This window comes from Anser cygnoides, chromosome 24, assembly GCF_040182565.1.
Source record: "Anser cygnoides isolate HZ-2024a breed goose chromosome 24, Taihu_goose_T2T_genome, whole genome shotgun sequence".
Taxonomy (NCBI): domain Eukaryota; kingdom Metazoa; phylum Chordata; class Aves; order Anseriformes; family Anatidae; genus Anser; species Anser cygnoides.
The window spans coordinates 6,287,822-6,306,974 of NC_089896.1; the positions used below are offsets into that span (position 1 = coordinate 6,287,822).

The window sequence follows — 19,153 nt, forward strand, 5'->3', positions numbered from 1 at the left end:
CCCCCAACCCCCTACAGCCCCCTCTCCCCCGGCCCCCCGCCCCCATCCACCCCCCCCCCCCCCACTCACCCCCCGCCCCTTCCATTCACTCCCCGCCCCCCCACTCCATCCCCCGCCCCTTCCCAGCCCGTCACGTGACCCTGCCCATTCATGCCTCCCCCGCTCCCCCCTTCCCTTCCCTCCCATTGGCTCCCTCGGGGCCGCGACGCTCTCTCAGCGAATCAGCGCCGGGGCACAGAGCGAGGGGGCGGGGACGAAGGAGGTGTTAAAACGCGCGCGCTGCCTCCCATTGGCTCCTCCCCACGGGGAAGCCCCGCCCACTACCGGCGACCGGAAGCAGGAAGCGGCGGGGGCCCGGCGGCGCCGTGACCCGCGGGCGGGCAGCGGCGGCCGCGCCATGACGGGGAAGTCGGTGCGCGACGTGGAGCGGTACCAGGCCGTGCTGGCCGGGCTGCTGCTGGACGAGGCCAACAAGTACTGCGCCGACTGCCAGGCCAAAGGTACCGGCGGCGGCGGCGGGCCGTGCTGCCGCCGTCCTCCTCCTCCTCCTCCCGGTGATCCTGGGGGTGGGGGGGTGGGTCTGGGAACGGTAACGGGACCGGTAACGGGAGGGGGGAGGCGGGGCCGGGAGCGAGGGGGGGCCGGGGGGAGCGCTGGCCCGATGGGGCGGTGAATGGGGGGTGTATGGGGGGGGGGGTTAGGCAAGGGTAATAAAAAATTAAAGCTAAAAAAAGGGAAAGAAAAAAAAAACACGGATTTGGCTGCAGAGCCCGGCCTGAGGCCCGGGGACGGGAGCTCGGCAGCCTCCGGTGTCTGGGGGGAGAAGCCGCGGAGCGTGGGCACGGCGCGGTGCTGGCGGTGGGGGTGTTGGTGGGGAGGCTGGGGGTGACCTCGGGGGGGACACGAAGGGGCACGGGGGGGGGGGTCACCTGGTCGTGCTTTCTTCCCCCCATTGCTGGGGGCAGCCGGGGGGTGTCGGTGTACCAGAAGGCAGAGGGGAGGCACGGCCCCGACTCGTCCCCCTGTGATGTTGGAGCCTTCCTGCAGCTTGCTGCTGGGGAAGCAGAGCGTTTCCCGTAGCGAAAGGGTTAAAGGTACACCTGTGCATACTTAAAATCCTGTTTTAATGAGCTCTTATAGTGGTTTGGAGGCTGGGACTTGAGGCTTGTCTCCAAACAGCCCCAATAAATGAGCTCGAGTTGGGGGGGGGGGGTCTCTGTGTCCATCAGTGTCCAGGAGCTGCAGTGTGACCTCTAAAAGCTGCCGGGTGCTGAACAGCATTAAAAGGGTGCTGTGAAGCTGTGCCCTCAGCTGCTGTGCCTCACCTGCCTGCTCTGCCACCCTTCTGCTCCCTATAACGGGCTCTCAGCAGGTTGTCAGGGAGGAAGCCCCAAAAGCAGTACCCTCGTAGTAGCAGTTTGGTTTGGCAGCCCCTCACACCTCTGCCTGGCTCTGCTTGACCCCGCAGGTCGGTCACAGCCCCGCTGGCAGGGAGCTGAACATTACTGCCTGCGAGTCTCTTATCTCGTGGCTCCTAATGCCAGCACCAAGGGCACAAATAGCTGTCTTATCTCGTCTTCTGAGGCGTGAGACAGTAACGTACACAGCAGGGACACGTTCTCATCACGGTTCCTGGTTACTCGTTGTGGTACTGTTATGTAGCTGCTCCTGTTGACAGTGTATCCTGGAAATGCAGTATTCCTGGCACTAGTTCTTAAGTCAAAGCGTACAGTTAAGCCTTACCACCAAAGCCTTAAGCTGCTTGTGTCTGGGAAAACACCTGAGACCTGTCTGGAGGAACAGGCTGCTGTTGTACTGCGTCCTGCTTGGTAAAATAATGTTCCACTATCCTAATGAGACTCGTGGAGATGTGAGCGCTCAGTCTGGAGAGCTCCTGGCTGCGGCAGGCTGTGCCCAGCGAGCTCGCCAGCCAGGTGCCAGCCAAAGCATCGTGTTTTGTGCTTCTGTTGTGGCTTTCTCTGGTGCCCCCCCAGCAAGTTGCTGGAGCTGGCTTGCAGCAACAGCAAAGAAGGCCTGATGGTCATGCTTGCTGCTGCAGTGTGCTTGTGCAGAGTAAAGAGCATGTTTCATTTGATATACGGCTTAATAACGAAAACTCTGTGCAGGTCTGCACTAATGAGACCACGTGGCGCTTGCTGGCTCCAGATGGTTTTCCTCAACGTTTCCAGTGCTACCTGAAAGAACGGCAGTGCTTCTGTGCAGTTGGCTGTTTTATGGCTTTAGGCAACTGCAACGCTGGCTGTGCCAGCTGAGGTTTGAGCAGGATGCGTGTATAGGGAGATCCTGATGTCCAAAATCATCATCTTTCTTGCAAAAGTTCAACTTTTATGTGCGAGGCGTTGCAATGCACTTCGAGCAGGCTTTGTGTCCTTGGTTAGCTGCAGATGTTGGTGCTGCAGCTCTGTGTTGGGAGCAGGCATTCGCCAAGGTCACCGCTGGAACTGGGTCGCTTCGTTAATGGTGTTGGGGGTGGCTGGAGGCAGGTGGCACTTCTTGCCTGCTCCTCCTGTGTCGGACAGCTCGTGTTCAAGGTCATAAGGATCTCTGGGCAAGTTTCAACAAAGCTGAGGGCAGAGTAAGAACCTGGCGGCTCCCCCAGCACCTGTGAAGGCAGTGCTACAATAAAACACTGGCTTTTGACTCTGTTTTTATGCCGAACTTACCGGATCTGTAGTGTTTTGCTGCTTGATCTGTGCGTTTCAAAGCTAGCATGACACATAAGCAGAGACTGTTCAGATGCCACCCACACTTCCATTATGCCTGTTCCCAATGACCTAACTGCCTGCTGGGTTCCATTACTGTATTTTTTCTACTTCTACATACAGAAATGAGACTTCGGTACCTGCAGGTGTCAGCTGCAGTAACTGCATGTACCCACCTGATTCCGTACCTCTACAGAGACCTCAGCATCAGTCTGGGCCCTTCTTCCCTCGTGTGTTTGGGATTCAAGTGACTTCCTCAGCACACATGACTCCTTCCAAGGCTTTGCTTCTGTGCAGCTGTCCTGTAAGAGCCACACAGTAAGAGTGAAAGGAGAAGTGTGAGCACAGCGGCTTCCCTCGGGGCTTCACACAGCTGCCCATGGCCAGGGCTAAGTTGTTGGAGGCAAAAAAAAAAAAGACAGGGAAACTGGGAAAACAAGCTCAGGGTGGGTTGCTTCTGCAACAACAAACAGTGTGCAGTGCTTCGAGGCTCTTGTTTTGGAGGAAGTGGGCGAGATCTCTACCCTGCTTCTTCCTCTTTCCATTGCAAAGCTTCTGTCAGTGTTAACTGCGGGTAAAGTGGGCAGTCTGATCAAAGGCAATGGACAGGTGAGTGTGTCTGGTGCTGAAGCAGAACATGGCTAGGCTGCTTTCTGGAAGCTGAGCTTGAGTGAAGACTTCAGTGTATATGAGAAGGGTCTTCCAGTGCTTGAACAAACCAGGCTTGATCTCGGTGGCAGCCTTTAGGACATCATCTGGCAATGTTAGGCACAAACAGAACAGCAGATTTATCCTTGCAAGCACTATCACAGGTTTTCACGTGATGCTATCAGGATACTAATTGTAATGATCAAAGCGGTGTTCCTGTGTGGAGTCCTAGCACCACCTGCGATGGCACAGCTCTCCTCAGGACTACCCGGTGTGGCTAAGGTGGAAGGGTGGATGTCTTCACTAGAAGCTGGAGGGACTGAATTATCATAATCCGCTTTATTTGAAGGCCTTTGCTGCGGTATGAGTTGCTGGAGTGCAATCCTTAAAAGAGAAACAAGCTGTTGGTGAGTGGGATCCTTTCTATAGGTGCGTTTCTTGTGGAAGGGGCCTTCTGAGAGCAGCTGGGGTTTCACGTGTGTAGGATGTCGGGGCTGTCAGGCAGTCTGACTGCACTGACCGTTTGTCAGAAGCCAGGCTGCCGAACACCAGCGTGAGCCCGGAGGCTGGAGCTGTGACGTAGGTGCAGGAGGGATGTGGTGTAATCAGGAAAATTGGTCTTGACCTCAGATGTCTTCCAGTAAGTGGAAACAGTCTTGTGTTGAGTAATACTTAAATTAACTGGAGTCTTCTCTGCGTTTCTGACTTTAAAGCTCTGTGCTGAACCAGTGCAACATACAGCTAATTCTGTTTGATTTTCTCCTTCTCCCAAACTGTTCCCCTCTGCTCTTCCAGTCCTATCTATCCAACAGGCTCCTTGGACCCGGTTTCGCTGGCACCAGAACCAGTTCCTCCAGGGAGCACCAGCGAGGACTGCTCTAGCTGTTCATCACTTAAGGTTGCCCTGTGCTCCTCCTGGTTTGTCTGACTCTTCCCTCCGTCCCTTGTGTCTTGTGAGAGCTGCCATGCCCAAATCAACCCCTTCTTGTAACCTGAGTGGTTTGACGGAAAGCTGTTTGTTCCTGAACGCAACCTGAACCCTGATCTAATGCTTCAAGCAGTTGTTTCTGAAAGAGGGGCGGAACTTTGCAATTACCTGTGAAGAGGCAGTTAAGTACTGGATGGGATAGGAAGCGGTTGGCAAACAGGAAGGGTAGGATAAGAAGCTTGTGGCTACAGCAGGTACGCTTCAGGAAGGGTGACCTCCAGTAAAATGGGGGTTAGTCATTTTGCAGTTGGTTTAATCCAGCCAAACTAGTACTAATATGAAGCACGTTGCTAATATTCAACGTAAAATCTGCTGTGACTCAAATCCTCCATCAGCAGAGGAAAGCTATTGAATCACAGGTGACTTTTTTCAGTAAAAGCAATGTGAAGAGTAACTCCTGAAATACTTGTCTAAAACAAGTGTCATGAAAAATCATGGGAAAAGGGAGCAGTGGATAGCGCTGCATGCTGTTTGCCTGCAGTCAGCTTCAAAAATCAGAGCTGTAGGTCTAAAGCTTCTCAGCTTGCCTTAGAAATCTTGTATTAGGAGAAGCTTGCTTAATGGAAGCTCGCCTGAAGGGGTGCATGTATCTTTGTATGAATACTCATTTTAATTTTTAGCTGTGGTCATAATATTCTGCAGTTATCATATCGAGTGCTGCTGCTTTTGCAGTGTTCTACTGAAGAACACTGGGTTGAGAAGTCAGGGCTGAGAGGAAGATGAAATGAACTTTGCCCGTGAGACTTGCTTTATCCTTCAGGGGTCTTTGTCCTGGGGGGTCTGAGTGGTGCTGCTGTGGTGTGGGACCCTGCCTGCGAGGGAACCCAGCTCAAACTGGGAGCCTGACCCCTGTGCTCTCCTGCGTGAGGTAGGTTGCTGTAACTTCCCATCCAAGCTGCCCACCTGGCAAAAAGCATCCTCCTTTCGAGAGGGACTTACTCTGGAATTGGCTTCTGATTAGTAAAGAGTTACTTGAAGAAATCCTTTAAGAAAAGATATGCAGAGCTGAGTCACAGAGATGCAAGTCTCTGTATCTGACAGAAATAGATAACAAAGATAATCCTCTGAGTAGAGGGCATCTTGGCAAACCGTGTCTATTTTAATGCTGTTGTTGTTCTCTACCAGCTATATCGACCCATCTGTGGAGAGCCAAAGTGTGGTGAGTGGCTGCTACAGCAAAGGGTGTAAATTAAGGGCCCAAAAATGCCATGTGATTCTCCAGTCATAGCTGCAACTTCAGTGGAAGTTTGTTCCTATAGTAACTGCCAGATAAATTATATAAGGTAGCAAACACTCAGGAGCTTGTGCCAGCCTCTTCAGAAAATGCCTCTGGTTTAAAGGTAACTCATCTTCTAAAATACAAGTAGGCTATCAAAACAAGCTAGAGAAGCAAGAATAGCTGCATGTAGTCCCCTTCAGGTTGGTGCAGAATAGTGATTACTTCATGTGTCCCAGGAAATCTAGGGCAGAAAAGCTTGAGCTTTTGAGAGAAACTGTCTCGGATCAGAGCTTCCTTTGACTGTGAAGCTGGATTTGCCTGTGCCGTTTGGCCTTTCAGTGCCCAGGTAAACTGCTCACCTCTGCTATTGTCAAACTATACATTTCCGTGCTGGCCAGATTATGCCCTTTTGTTATGAATATCAGGTCTTTTTTGGTGATGGATTGTGGAGTTCATTTCTAGAACAGGTTCGCATTGTAGCAAAAAGCAGCCCAGAAGCTGACTGCTATGTCAGGAGCTACAGTAAGGGCTTTGACTCCAGACCTCCAAACTCAAAAATCTAAATGGAATCTAAATATTAAAAAATACAGCTGCATGAGCAGACTTGATGGTAGAAAAATTCAAAGCTGAATTGCCTGAAAAACAGGGCTTGTTTACTACCTAATTTTTTTTTAGCATTTCACAGTGATTCAAGCCTCCTTGAAATAAAGCTGTTGCTTTTACACTAGCAACTCCTAGGATGACCTGTGTGTGGCTTTGGCCAGACCCCAGTGACCATTCATTTATTATCAAGTCTCAGGAACACTGATGTCCTGTTCTTTGATGTTGACCATCTCTGTTAGGACTCCTGTGCTGACCTCCACAGAAAACATGGGGTGCCATGGGACTTCACTGATTTTATATATTGTTAGGTGGTGTTGCCATCAGCATTGGTAATGTTAACCAGTTGTCTTGCATAGAGTCTTAGTATAGCATCTGCTTGAAATTGTTGCTTTCATGGTTTATCTACCGAAGCAATAAACATCCCTTCCCTAAAACAGCAGGAAGAACCCACCCTGCTGTTCGCAGCATCCATTTCAATTTCCTCTGCTTTGCTCTGCGTCTGTATCGTCGCAGCACCTCTTCAGAGAGCAAGATGGTGACAACGATAAGACTTGGGTTGAAAGCTTCTTCTGCAGGCTTACCACTGCTCATTGTTAGATCTGGTGTTCTGGGAACAACAGGTCAAATTCTGCTATGTGACTGCCTTCAAAGCCACCGGGCACTTGGACAGTAGGCATTTCGGGTAAACTGCAGAGGCTTCATAACCTGCCCTGGAGAGAACTGAGCCAGCAGCATTCTGCTTGATCTGAGTTGGCCAGTAAGGTGCCTGTTGTAAACACTGTGGTTTGGGGAAACAGTACATGGTTGCTGATAACATAGCTAAGAAGAATTTAAAGGCGAAGCTCCAAGCTGTTGTCTGGAGCAATATTCTCAACCACTGTAGGTGCCTCTGGCTCTTCCTTTTTCATGCGAAGAACGGCTAAGGCCTGTAGGTACTGCAGCAGGCCTTTATTTGGAAAAACAAACACCAAAAAAAAGGCCACTAATTTGCATGTGTTAATAGCTACCTGACATAATCAAGAGATCTTGAAGTTAAGTTTAACTGTCTTTTTCACTTGCCAGCAGAGTTTACCTTGTTTTCCCCAGATAATCTGAACACTTGACTGCAGAACAGACATCTACAGTCGAGAGGAGAGGAAGCTGTTTTGTAACACAGCTTTTGTCATAGCTTCTCTATGAATGGAATGAATTTCAGTAAGTCATTAAGCAATCTCTTTCCAGAATAAGGAAACCACAAGTCAAAGGAAGTTCTTGGATACTTGGCTATTTCCTCATTTGGCTCTGCAAAAAGTAGGGCTTTTCAGCTTTGACTCAGTGAGAAATTTCCAAGTGCTGGTGAAGGCTTGTAGGAGAGGATGTGGATGTCATCTCGCTGGGACTACACCTCTCCAAGGAGCATTTCCCACATCCCCTTGCCTTGTGTGTGCAGAGGGGGTGGTTGTACCATGCCGGAGCTCAACACATGTAGTAGTGTTAGCTGGGATCAATGGGCCTGGCAGGCACACTTCCCAGTTACAGCTGGGCTTTTGCTGGATTGCCTGCAAGTCAAATGATTGTTTGCACCAAGAATATTTCATTAGGCTTTGAATAGCTGTGCACTCTCCTTCCTGCCTGTGAAAGCATCTATTTTTCCCTGACACCCCCCCCCCCCCCCCCCCCCTTTCTCAAAAGAGCAGTGGCTTTGCAGCCAATTTCTGTTTTATTTTTAAATGCCTTCTGGAGGGTTATTACTAAAGGAACTTGCACAAGTAGCTTGAGCCAAAATGTAATGTCTGAAAGGATGAGGAGTGAATCCCCTTGGGTTTCCTTGATTAAAAGCACTCCAGGGTGTGAACTTTCAGCAAGTGGCTACAGTGTGGTGTGTGCTAGCCAAGCTGGGCTTGGGTTTTAAAGGGAATTCAGAGCCTTTTCACCAAGGGCAGATCATTCAGACAGTCCTTGTAGGCATTAATGATTCAGTCGTGGGTGCTAACTTAAGCTGGTATGGGCAGCCTGGTATGCAGTGTTTATTTTGACATGCTGGGATATAAAACAGGCCATGAAACCAGCTCATGGAAGCACTGACTGGGCAGCAGAGTTTCTCGCATATAGCTCCCTAGTCTGTTCTGGCTGTGGGCGCATCCCCCTTTAGAAATGCCCTGTCAGGCATCCAGTACAGCTTTCTTAAGTGACAGCTGACTGGGATCTCTCTGCAACCATTCTCAGGCTAGGAATATACCCGAAGGTGGTCTCATCCAGCCTTAATATTGTGCTGGAACTGAGTGCATAGCCAAGCTCTTGAATCTGCTTTGATTAATATCCAATTCTTCTTCAAAACTGCCTTTTCCTTTAATCTCTTGTTCATCTGCAAATGGCCTTCTCCAGGAAGGGTTTGTGCGTATCTGAGGCAGTGTGCAGATTAATGTGTGATTAATCAGAACCGAGCAAGTGATGCCCAGCTCTGGTTAGTGCCAAGGAACTTGCTTTGCTTTCCATGGATGTTAAAATTCAGTATAATACTGAAAGGAGCGAGCGCAGCACCAGGCTTGCGTGTCTGGTGCTGGTTGTCATTGCAGCAAACTTCAGTTTTGCATATGGAAAGTGAGTTTTCATTTGGGCCTCAAGCTCTAAAGCCATCTGGTAGCTGTGCGGATGCCAGCCTAAAGGGAACTATTTTTATGATGTTAGTGAGTGTATTCATGCAAGGACCAATTTCTTTCATGTTTCTTTCTACTGGTTTAATAAGCCAAATGCTTCTGTGAGCTGTGCCTTAAAACCTTTGGTCTATGAGGGCTCGATTTTTGTGATTCAAGGAACCTGGAGGGCAGAATGCTCCCTGTGGTGTCCTGGGCCCTCATGAGTGTCCGAAGGCCTCGGGGGGAGATGAGGCCTCTGGTGGCTCCAGCAGTGCTGTTGAATGCTGGTGGTGTTCTCTCAAGTGGCTTACTGATCTAAAAGGCATTTTTCTCTGAGAAATTGTGCCTGTGGCTTTTACAAAAGTGTTCTGCCTCTTCTGTCAGTGCTCAGTTGCTTTAACTGCTGTGCAATTTTCAGCTCAGTTTAGTTTTCGGGAAGTTCAGTGCTGTAACATATGACTGAACTTGCTTCTGTAAATACCTTCACCTGGGGCTTTCTGCAAGTCAGTCACCTTGAAAATAGCATGTGAAACCGTGGGGAAATGACTGCACAAAAATCTCCCCTGCCAGATCTCTCTGGGCGCTTCCTCATGCGATTTCTAGAGCGAGCTCCTTTGCTGTGGCCTCAAAAGGGGGAAGTGGGAGCCTTGTTTACATCGGCACCAAGGCTGGCCTCCCCCTCGCCCTTGAGACTAAACACTTCTTGAGAAACAAAGCAGTGAAAACATTGTTTTGGCTTTAAGGTCGGGGGCACTAGGTAGCGAAGCTGAAGGCCTGGTAAAGGTATGCGTGTGACTGGGCTGGCGCCCCTAATTTGGGCTGACCAGGGCCTTGGGGCTTCACCCACTGCTTCCTCAGCAGCCTGGCCAGCACCAGCCATCTCACATGGGGTAACCCTGCCTCTAGAAACAGCCCTGTAACCTTCCCTGCTGCCCGGGGTGCCAAGTGGTAGTTTCAACCAGCACAGAGCTATTTGGGCTCTGATAGCTGGGCAAACTTCATTTGTCTCGTTGCTACTGCTTGCTCTGCTCATCACTGATTATTCAGGAGCTCCTCTTGCCTGTCGCGTGTGGTCTTGCTGTGTCAACCTTCTGCTGCTGCCTCTTGTGCAGCTGCTTATCTTAAAGCAGCTTTTTACTCTGGAGGGGCATAGTTGTGTCTTGTTCCTCTTTGAGAGACCTCAGGCAGTGTTTCAGAGCTGTCCGAGTACCTGCTGCACACCCACATGTCCGTGAGCAGACTGCTCAACTTGTGGGGTCACCACCTTCCTCCTGGCTCAGGCCACAGGAACAGCCCCACATTGCCAAAATTCTGACCTCTCTTCTGCTCTGTTGGTCTGAAGTCCTCCTCACGGCACTTCTTGGCACTGCAAGTACTGCTGGGACAGCCCTCATGGAGGAGAACTGCCCTTCATTGTGTAATATCTGCATTTACCACCAAGTGCTAGCTGCTGGGAGGCTTTCAGAAATCCTCTGTTTAAATGTTAGCTAGTATAATGGAGCTGCTTCTACAGCGGTGTCTCCCAGAGTGGCACCTGCCAGCTGTTATCTCAGCACTCAGCCCTTGCTGTTTCAGGTCCTGCATCACAGCTGGGGTGACACCAACGCAGGATGGGTGTCACAGCACCATTGAGTCACTCTCATCCTGTGTCACAGGGTAGGAGGTTGCAGGGGCTTGAACTAGCCCATGTGACAAACTTGAGCTGATTACTATAACCCTGATGCAGTATCTAGCTGACTATTAATCCTTTTAGTCCTATAAAAGCTAAATATATCTAGAGTTTAAATCTAACCTTGAATCTCATGCTTAATCCTACCATCAGTCTCCCATATTATAGCTTTCAGGAGCAGTTAAGATGAGACAGGGTCTGTCTGGGAGAGAATGCTACCGAATAAATCAAATGGAGGATCGGAGTTTCTGGCTTTAGCTCAGTGGGCTACAAGCATAATGCTGAGCAAACCGCAGACCATTTATTTCCATGCGTTTCTTTGACTGGCATGCTGAGGTGATGCTAATAGGATGGACCTCTCCTTTTATTTAATCACTTCTAGACTTGGGTAGATGTAACACATTAAGTTGCAGTCAAGAGGATGCTTTTATAAGGTGTTCACCAAGAGCTGTTCCTAGGCAGGGAAATGACTTTGATCAGCATCATTAAACCAGTGCCTTTCCAAAGGATCATTTCTAGTGAAAAGGCAGAAATAAATGTTGGGCCAGGCCAGAAAACTCAGGAAAGCTCTTTCAAAAAAAAACCACAAAACTGGATAAAACTGGATAGCTGCAAGAAATTCTTCTGGGGATACGTTAGGGGTTGCATGTCTCTGCCTTGGAGGGGACCATGAGCCAGTGATTGCCTTATTAGTGTTAAATCCCTCAGGATGCTCTGGACTTCCCCAGTAAATTGGAGTTAAACTTAACTTTCCTGGATATGTTAGATGGCTGTTAAATTCAGTGCTGCTTTTCTCGGGCTTTGAAATTACACTTTCCCCCTCTTTCTCCTCCCACTTCAGTATCATTTGCTTTGAGGATTGCTATTTTAACTATGGCAAGGAAAGGCAGAATAACTCATCAGCCATAATGCCTGTAGTCCCTCTAAAAGTGTTTCTTAGATCAGCTGTGCTAATTGGGTATATCAGCAAGGAAGTTTGACTTGGAGCAGACCTTCTTATCCTGTAGCAATAAAAGTGCACCTCATGCTCCTGGACAGGTGGAGGGAAATGGGGAGCTCTTCATGTATCCGCTGTGGTTAAAGCTGTTCTGCTCCAGAGCTGGAGGCTCTTGGTTCTTACTCAGGATGTGGCTTTGCTGTAGGCACCATTAGCCACAACGATACCCAGCTACGACTTAACCACGCAGGTGGCAGCTCCAGCCAGGTTATCTTGTATTTAAACCTGCTTGTCTCACACTGCAGAGGACTGCTTCCAAAGCTGGTCTTCGGTGGGACCGAGGGTTTCAGTGGCTGGGGTCTGTGCTGGCCCTGACCGGGGATGGGGCTGTGCTGGGCTGCGGAGCCCCTCGTCCCCCCTGTGATGTGCTTCAGCCTTCCTTCAGAGAACTGTTTGCAGTGAGTAAAACAGCTCATTAATCTTTCCCTCGTGGTTCTTTTCCCTGGCATGATCTCCCTTCCACACCTCAGAGCTCTCCTGCCTGTCTGAAAGCCGCATGCAAAGTGAACCTGATTAGAGCTGTAGAAACTGGGGAGTGAACTGTTCATCGGTCCTGGGCCAGGATCTGGCCTGGGGGTCAGAGCACCGGGCTTCGTGCTGCTCTCCTTAATCATCTGCATCTTCCTGCACAAGGCCAACAGAGAAGACTTGATGCAAATCATACGTTTTATGCTGCTTTTCTTGGAGCAGCAGTGGATATTCTGGAGCTGGTTCTCAGATAACCCTATTGCAGTGGAAAGGTTCTTCGTTGTTAAAGCAGGAGCAGACCTATTTTGCCGTGACTGTTTAAGCAAGGGGAAATTAAGGTTTGTGGTCTTGAGTGGTTTGAATGCTTATTTTATTCCCTCTTCCCCTTGGAATTATTTGTGTAGAGCTCTCAAAATGGAAGAGGGAGGTAATAAAATACTGGTTCTAACTATAGTCATTGGGAGACAATCTTTAAACATTCTGCTGCTGTCTAATTCAAACTTCTAACCTGGACTCCTCAGTCCCAGTTCACTTGGTGCAGTTTCTCAGTTGCTCAAGGTGACTACGGATTGACTGGCTGGTATGAAACACTTTTATCTCTTTGCAGGGCCACGATGGGCATCCTGGAATATTGGTGTATTCATCTGTATTCGTTGTGCTGGGATCCACAGGAACCTAGGAGTTCATATATCCAGGGTAAAATCTGTCAATCTTGACCAGTGGACACAAGAACAGATACAGGTAATAATGCAAGTGAAATGAATGGATTGTTGTAGTAGCGGGGGTTTGTAAGCTGGGAGGTGATGAAGTCTCAGAGACCAAAGAGGTGGGAAGTGAAGCAAAAAGATAATTGGGATGAGTTAAATTGGGAGGGGAAAATGTCATAATTACAGCCTCAGCAAACAGAGCAAGGACAGACACTTTGCAGGTTTCTGTAAAACTGCTAAGGGCTGCTGTTGTCTGTAGCTGCTGCTCACCTCCTTTCCTTGAGGCTTCCAGAAGGCAAATACTGGACTTCCAGTTCGATGTTAGGTTGCTGATGTGATACTTATTTTGCCTTAAAATACTGTAACGCAGTGCTCAGGGCTGGCTAATTCTATAGGGGTCATAGCAGCTGCATCAGGGATTCCCAAACTGGTAGGCTTGCACCAAAAGCCTGAAGAATAGCTTTCATGTGCAGAACAGACTTCAGAAGTCTATAGGCACCTTCTAGTTAACATGGATAGATTCTTGCTTGGTAGCCTGGCATGTTGGTGTAAGAGCTTTAATGTCTGTGAAACTGTTTAAGAATTCTTTTGAATTGCAGTGCATGCAAGAGATGGGGAATGGAAAAGCAAATCGTCTTTACGAAGCCTTCCTGCCGGAGAACTTCAGGCGACCTCAAACAGATCAGTATCCTTTCTTCCTCTGCTGCTGGGGAAACATGGAGAGTTTTCACCTTGTTGCTTAGTAGCTGCCCTTGTTGCATAGGAGGCTTAACTTCGTGTGCATGGGCATCAGCTGTGAGAACAAGTTCCTAGCTAGGCACCCTCTGGCATTGCTTTAGCCAAAGGCCACTTGCTTACAAAACAAAGTGGAAGAGCTAGAAGGATTGTTTCTAAGCTGTGAAGGTGGAGAACTGGAACATGAGTGTTACAACCTAAGCTTTGTGTGAGATGCACTTCAGAGTCCGTGGCAAATAGGAGGGTTGAGCATTTAAGATCCTTAGTGGAGACAGCTGAAAAGATTCAATGCTTCTGAAAACGAAGCTGTAATTTTCTATTACATCTATTACATAAGGGTTTCTAGATAGGTAGTGCAAGGAGTTTTACAGATGTGAACTTAAGAAGCAGGAGCACCTCTCTTCTCAGTTTTAGTCTTAAGCTGGTGGTTGAGGTGCTCTTGTATGCATCAGATCCATTTATGTGACCGCTGTGTCTTGTGCTGATGACACGTATGCTCTTAAGTGATGTTCAAAGTAAATACACATCAAAGAAAAAAGCACAGTAGGAATTAAGCCCTGATTTAGTGTACCTTTTATAGCACTGTCATGCTTTGAATAGTCCAAAGGAGCAAAAATTGAGTAGCTAAAGTAGTTGGATCCAGGACTAAATTATTTTAAAGTTACTGCTGGAAATGCTCTTTAGACAGTCATTAATTTAGCTACAGCTTGTATCTTGTATCCGTGTGTTAAACAATGCTATTCAAATTTTCCATTCTTGAATCATATGTCTTTAACAAGCTTCTTGCAGAGCTGTGGAGGGCTTCATTCGTGATAAGTATGAAAAGAAGAAATACATGGACCGAAGTATTGACATCAACGCATTTAGGGTTAGTTCCTAATCACTTCTATGAAGGCTTGAGTACTTGTTAAGTGTAGGTCTGTCTCATGAGTAAGCAGTGAGTGTATGAAAACAGGTTTAAACTTCCTGTATTAGTGACTAATTTCTACAAGGCTAATCAGATTCAGTCATTCTGTAGAGAATAATTTAAGTTAAAAGGGACCTCTGAAGGTCGGAGCAGGACTAATTTCAAATGTAGGTCTTCAGCTATGTATCTGTGCTGTTGGAGGGGTAGCTTGCTAGGAGTTTGAAATGAGCAAAAGATTGAGGCTTTTTAGGTTACTAACAGCACATAAAGCTCTATCGTTCTTATTGCATGATGTGAGCTTCGACCTCATGTCAGTGTTTTTCTTTACAGAAAGAGAAGGATGACAAATGGAAAAAGAGTAATGAGCCAGTATCAGAAAGAAAACTGGAACCTATCATCTTTGAGAAGGTGAAAATGGTAAGACCAGAAGGCATGGCCATCGATCAATTGTAAAGACTTGTCTGGAGCAGGACAGAGGTATTCCAGCTTCATATGGAAGCATTTTTTCAGGCCTCAGTCATAGCAGTGGATGCATTGAGTCACACTAATGGTGGTAGCTTGTTTTCCACTGCTCAGACGGATACTGAGCAGATGTGTTCTGCCTTGCAGTGCAGAGCAGATTGGAATCCAGCTACTCCCTGCTTAGCTTTCTAACTTGAGCTGTTATTTTTCCTAGTTTAGAGCATGCTTAAGTTTGTTGAGGGGTTCCAATAAAACAGGACAGTAAAACAACTTTGGAGTACTTGCTCTGAATTTCTGTTCACTTTCAAAGCATTTATGTCCACTGGAAAAAGGATTTTTAAGGGGTTTAATCTCTCATTTAAAGCCTCTGATACATCAGAGTAAAAACAAGACTTGAACAAGACTTCTGGTGTTCTTTCCCTAGCCTCAAAAGAAAGAAGAAACCCAGCAGTCTAGAAAGAGTTCTCCTAAGTCTACTGAACCAGTAATGGACTTGCTAGGACTTGGTAAGAGCCTCTCCAGCCTTATTGCACTTGTTAAATTGCCCCTGTGTGCCATCTTTGGTCTTGTGAATTTAGTGAACTTTGAGTATTTGATTTCCTTCTCAGGTCACTGCAGCAGAAACATCTCTTTTCCCTTTTGCTGGTGCAGTGGCTGTAGTATTACAGGAGCACTTAATGGTCTCCAAACACCATGTGGCTCCTGGCTACTCTGAGGTTAATAGGACAGATATGGCACAGTGTGCTTCCTTGGTCCTAAGCCAGTTCCTTCCCTTCACCAGAAGGGAGAGTGAAGAGCTGGCAGTGTGCTGGTCGAAGTAGGTTACAGGTCAGGTCACTGGGTTGAGTGGCATATGTGCAAACTGCTTAATTGGCAAGGAGGCTGCCCCTCAGCCTGAGCCATCTGTGTGCCCGTCCGTCACAGCTTTCTCTCTCCCAGATGCTCCCGTGACAAGCACCCTTACAAATGGCAGGCCTAGCAGCTTAGAGAAGGATCTTGATCTTTTTGCATCAGTGACATCGAACTCTGACTCCAGGAAGGTAAGCAGGGAACATCAGTGTTTGCCAAAGAGATGCTTGAATGAGGAGACAGTGATCTCCACCTTCCCTCAGTGCTGAATGCAGCTGATGCACTTGTGCTGTCTCCTTGTCAGGTCACTGGTTCTATGCCAACGTCTGGAAGTGCTGGTTCTGTTCCTGAAAACCTGAACCTTTTCCCTGAGCCAGGAGGCAAAGGGGAAGAAGTGGGGAAGAAGCAGCTCTCTAAAGACTCTATCCTCTCCTTGTACGGCTCTCAAACACCTCAGCTGCCTGCGCAAGGTAACAGATCTCAGAATAGAGCAGTACACTAATTCAGAGTGGGTGGGGGTGTCCTGATAGCTGACAAGCAGGGGTGTGGGAGTGTAGGTGGTCCTTGAGAACTGGTGAGGAGCATAATGAGCTGCGTAGCCTGGATGTCATGGCCAAGTGAGCGTTGCGGCAGTCTTTGATTTGAAGGTCAGCATTTCAGCCCCAGCAGTGAGCGTAACACTTCTTCCCTTTGTTTCTCTCTTTCAGGAGCAATGTTCATGGCCCCAGCTCAGATGGCGTATCCCCCAGCAGCTTACACGAGCTTTCCAGGAGTGGCCCCCTCCAGCAGCATGATGGGAGGCATGATGGCACCCTCGGTGGGAATGATGGCCCAGCCTGGGGCTGCAGGGATGGTGACCCCCATGGCCATCCCAGCCGGATACGTGGGCAACGTGCAGGCGGCTGTCATCGGTGTTCCCAACGGGATGATGGCTGCGCAGCAGGCTGGCTACGTGACTGGCATGGCAGCAGTTCCCCAGCCCGTCTACGGTGTGCAGCCAGCACAGCAGCTTCAGTGGAACATCACTCAGGTGAGGTGATCTGCAGCTGACCCGAGGGTGGATGGAGGGCAGGGGAGAGGCACAGGCAGTAATCTCCCTGTTGCTTGTGCTCTCATAGCCTGTCTCCTGGGGCTGGGTGAGGCACGCTGATACTGCAGGCAGGAATCTAAAAGCAGTAACTTGTTCGGTGGTCTCAAGGTTCATGGTGGAGACCAAAAATCAGTGTAATATCAGCTGAAATGAGAACTTCCTCACCCTGATGGATGGGCACGCACCTGAGAAATTGCTAGGTAGTGATCCTCCATTATCTAGGGAAAAATGGAAAACAAAACCTTGACTCTCACTTCATGTAAATATTTGAGGAGAGATGGAACTAAATGGCAAGCTTGTAGACAAAACTAATGTCCTGTATAGAAACTAGAGCTTCGTGTGGGCTGAATGATGGAGGTTTGTGTTCATGCAGTAGCATCAGGCTGCATCTGTGTTCCGTGCCTTGCCAGAGCTCAAGGAGCTGGGCTGGGGACTCACAGGCTGATTTGAGGTATAGCAGGGGGTGCTATAAAACCCTGTTGTGAATCAGGAGGAGTGCTAGTAGCGCTAGCACCAGGTGATGCATGCTCTTCTAAGAGGCTGCTTAGCACAGCAAAGAAAGGTCAGATAATAGCACACACCATGTTTCAGCAGCGCCTCGGATTCTGTAATATGAAAGGTGTGTGTACTTGAGAATGAGTGGAGTCTGCTTTTGTAAGTCTAACTTGGGGTTGACTGTAGAGGACTCTAACCTTTAGGGTATCCTTAAATGAAGCTTTATTGCCTTGTTTAAGTCTGTGTTCGCTGTAACTTTTTACAAGGATTTGCTTAAGGCTAATATGTTGGGGAGCAAGAGTTTTAGGGTAGCTGGCTGCTGTGGGCTGGCACGTTTTCCCTGGCATAGCCGTGACTTTCTTCTCTTCTCCCCTTTGCAGATGACCCAGCAGATGGCTGGGATGAACTTCTATGGAGCTAATGGTATGATGGGATATGGACAGTCAATGGGTGGAGGAGGTGCCCAGGGAAGCAATCAGTCCCTCAGCACTCAGATGTGGAAATGATCCCATGCGTTGTGACCATTTTTGCCTTCTGTTCTGTTCTTCAAAACTGCTCCATGAGACATTCAGGGTTTTTCTTTCTGGCTGGCTGCCCAGCCTGAACCTCTTTCCATAACTGAGACCCATCTCTGCCTTTTCACTGTCAGACACGGTGAAACCTCAGTGACCAGAACATGAGCTCCCCTGTATTTAGCACAGTCAATGCACACTTCTGGGGTGGACCCCCTCCTTGCACAAACCTCCACTAATGCTTCTGGGTAGCACTTAATGTCCTGGGGTCTTAGCAGAGGTGTGACTGAGGAACTTGGGAAATCTGTACTTAATAATACTGCCTGTAATTTCAGGCCTTTTAAGAACCACTTAAACTCTAGTATTAGTAGGGGTTTTGGTTAGCAGAGGGGTGGAAACCTTGTTTGGTGCTGAGGAACTGGATTTTAACCCAAGCCCGGGGCAAGCAAGCCTTGCTACCTCTTCCCTCGAGCAGCGTTCTCTGGAGCTGAGGCCTTGCTGTGCTTGGCTCGCCAACCCTCATTGGAACCAAAGTCATTTTGAAGACCCCTCTCCCTCCCCCCATGAGCAAGCAGGATTCTCGCACAGTGTGGGGGCAAGCTGTTTGGAATGTGAAACTTGCACTTCAGAGTGGCTTTTCTGTCTAATCTGTGGTATCGATGTATTTAACTTTTAACGAACTAACTGAGAGTTAACTTATCAAGGGCTGAGAGCCCACTGCAAGTTTTCTTACACTTTTAAAATGACTATGACATCCTAATTTATACTTTTTTCATATTTTTTTGTTCCTGTGTAACCCTGGTACCCCTTCCCAGCTAGCTTTAGACATTTTAATCTAGGCATAAAAAGTGGGTGGGTCAGATTTCTTTCCTCATCTTCAGTAGAACACAACTGCTTAAACTCATCAGCGTGAGCAAGAAGTCAGACTTCTGCAGTCTACTCTCTCCTGTGTATATGTAAATTCCCAAATAAAATATTGCAGTGAAACCTCAACTGACTTATCTTGTTTTTCAAACAGCATAACAGATTGTGTTGAATGCTGCTCTCCCTGGTGCGAGTTGTTCACTTCAGGTGTCGGGATTGGGAGCCTTTCATCCAAATCGGACTAGCTCCATCTGCTTTGTAGCAAGGCTGCGTCCCAAATGTCAGGCAAGAACAGTGTTTGCCTGAAAGCTGAGGGCTAGGCAGCCTGCAAAGAACCAGGCTCAGCAGGGGCGAAATCAGGTCAGTTGACAGTTTTATATACAACAGAAACCTGCAGCTCAGGGGTGCGGGTAGATGCAGCATTCCTGCAGCTGGGAGGAATGGGAGAACTGCAGCCCCACACTGCAGTTCAATAAAACCTGACCAAGGTCTATTCAAAAGGTACATTTTAAGCTTTCAGAGAAAGGGTTGGGGGGATTTTGAGTCACATAAAGAAGGCCAGTTTTCTTAGGGCTGTGGGTGGCTGTGCGCAGCTGCAGGAG

General features: G+C 48.4%; 1 protein-coding gene across 1 annotated transcript; it reads left to right on the plus strand.

Annotated features, from left to right (window-relative positions):
- The first annotated feature begins 317 nt into the window (after window positions 1-317).
- Window positions 318-18,680, plus strand: SMAP2 (small ArfGAP2). The gene is made up of 10 exons (XM_048054266.2): window positions 318-500; window positions 12,538-12,671; window positions 13,237-13,322; window positions 14,162-14,240; window positions 14,610-14,696; window positions 15,166-15,247; window positions 15,681-15,781; window positions 15,895-16,060; window positions 16,298-16,620; window positions 17,556-18,680. Exons 1-10 carry the CDS (start codon window positions 398-400, stop codon window positions 17,679-17,681), a joined length of 1,287 nt encoding a protein of 428 aa, XP_047910223.2. The 5' UTR covers window positions 318-397; the 3' UTR covers window positions 17,682-18,680.
- Window positions 18,681-19,153: the final 473 nt, after the last annotated feature.

Excerpts from the sequence above, each read along its gene's own strand:
- SMAP2 (XM_048054266.2), top strand. The coding sequence starts at position 398 with ATGACGGGGAAGTCGGTGCGCGACGTGGAGCGGTACCAGGCCGTGCTG. Across the intron at positions 13,323-14,161 it reads AGGCGACCTCAAACAGATCA|AGCTGTGGAGGGCTTCATTC; the intron begins GTATCCTTTCTT and ends AGCTTCTTGCAG. Across the intron at positions 15,248-15,680 it reads AATGGACTTGCTAGGACTTG|ATGCTCCCGTGACAAGCACC; the intron begins GTAAGAGCCTCT and ends TCTCTCTCCCAG.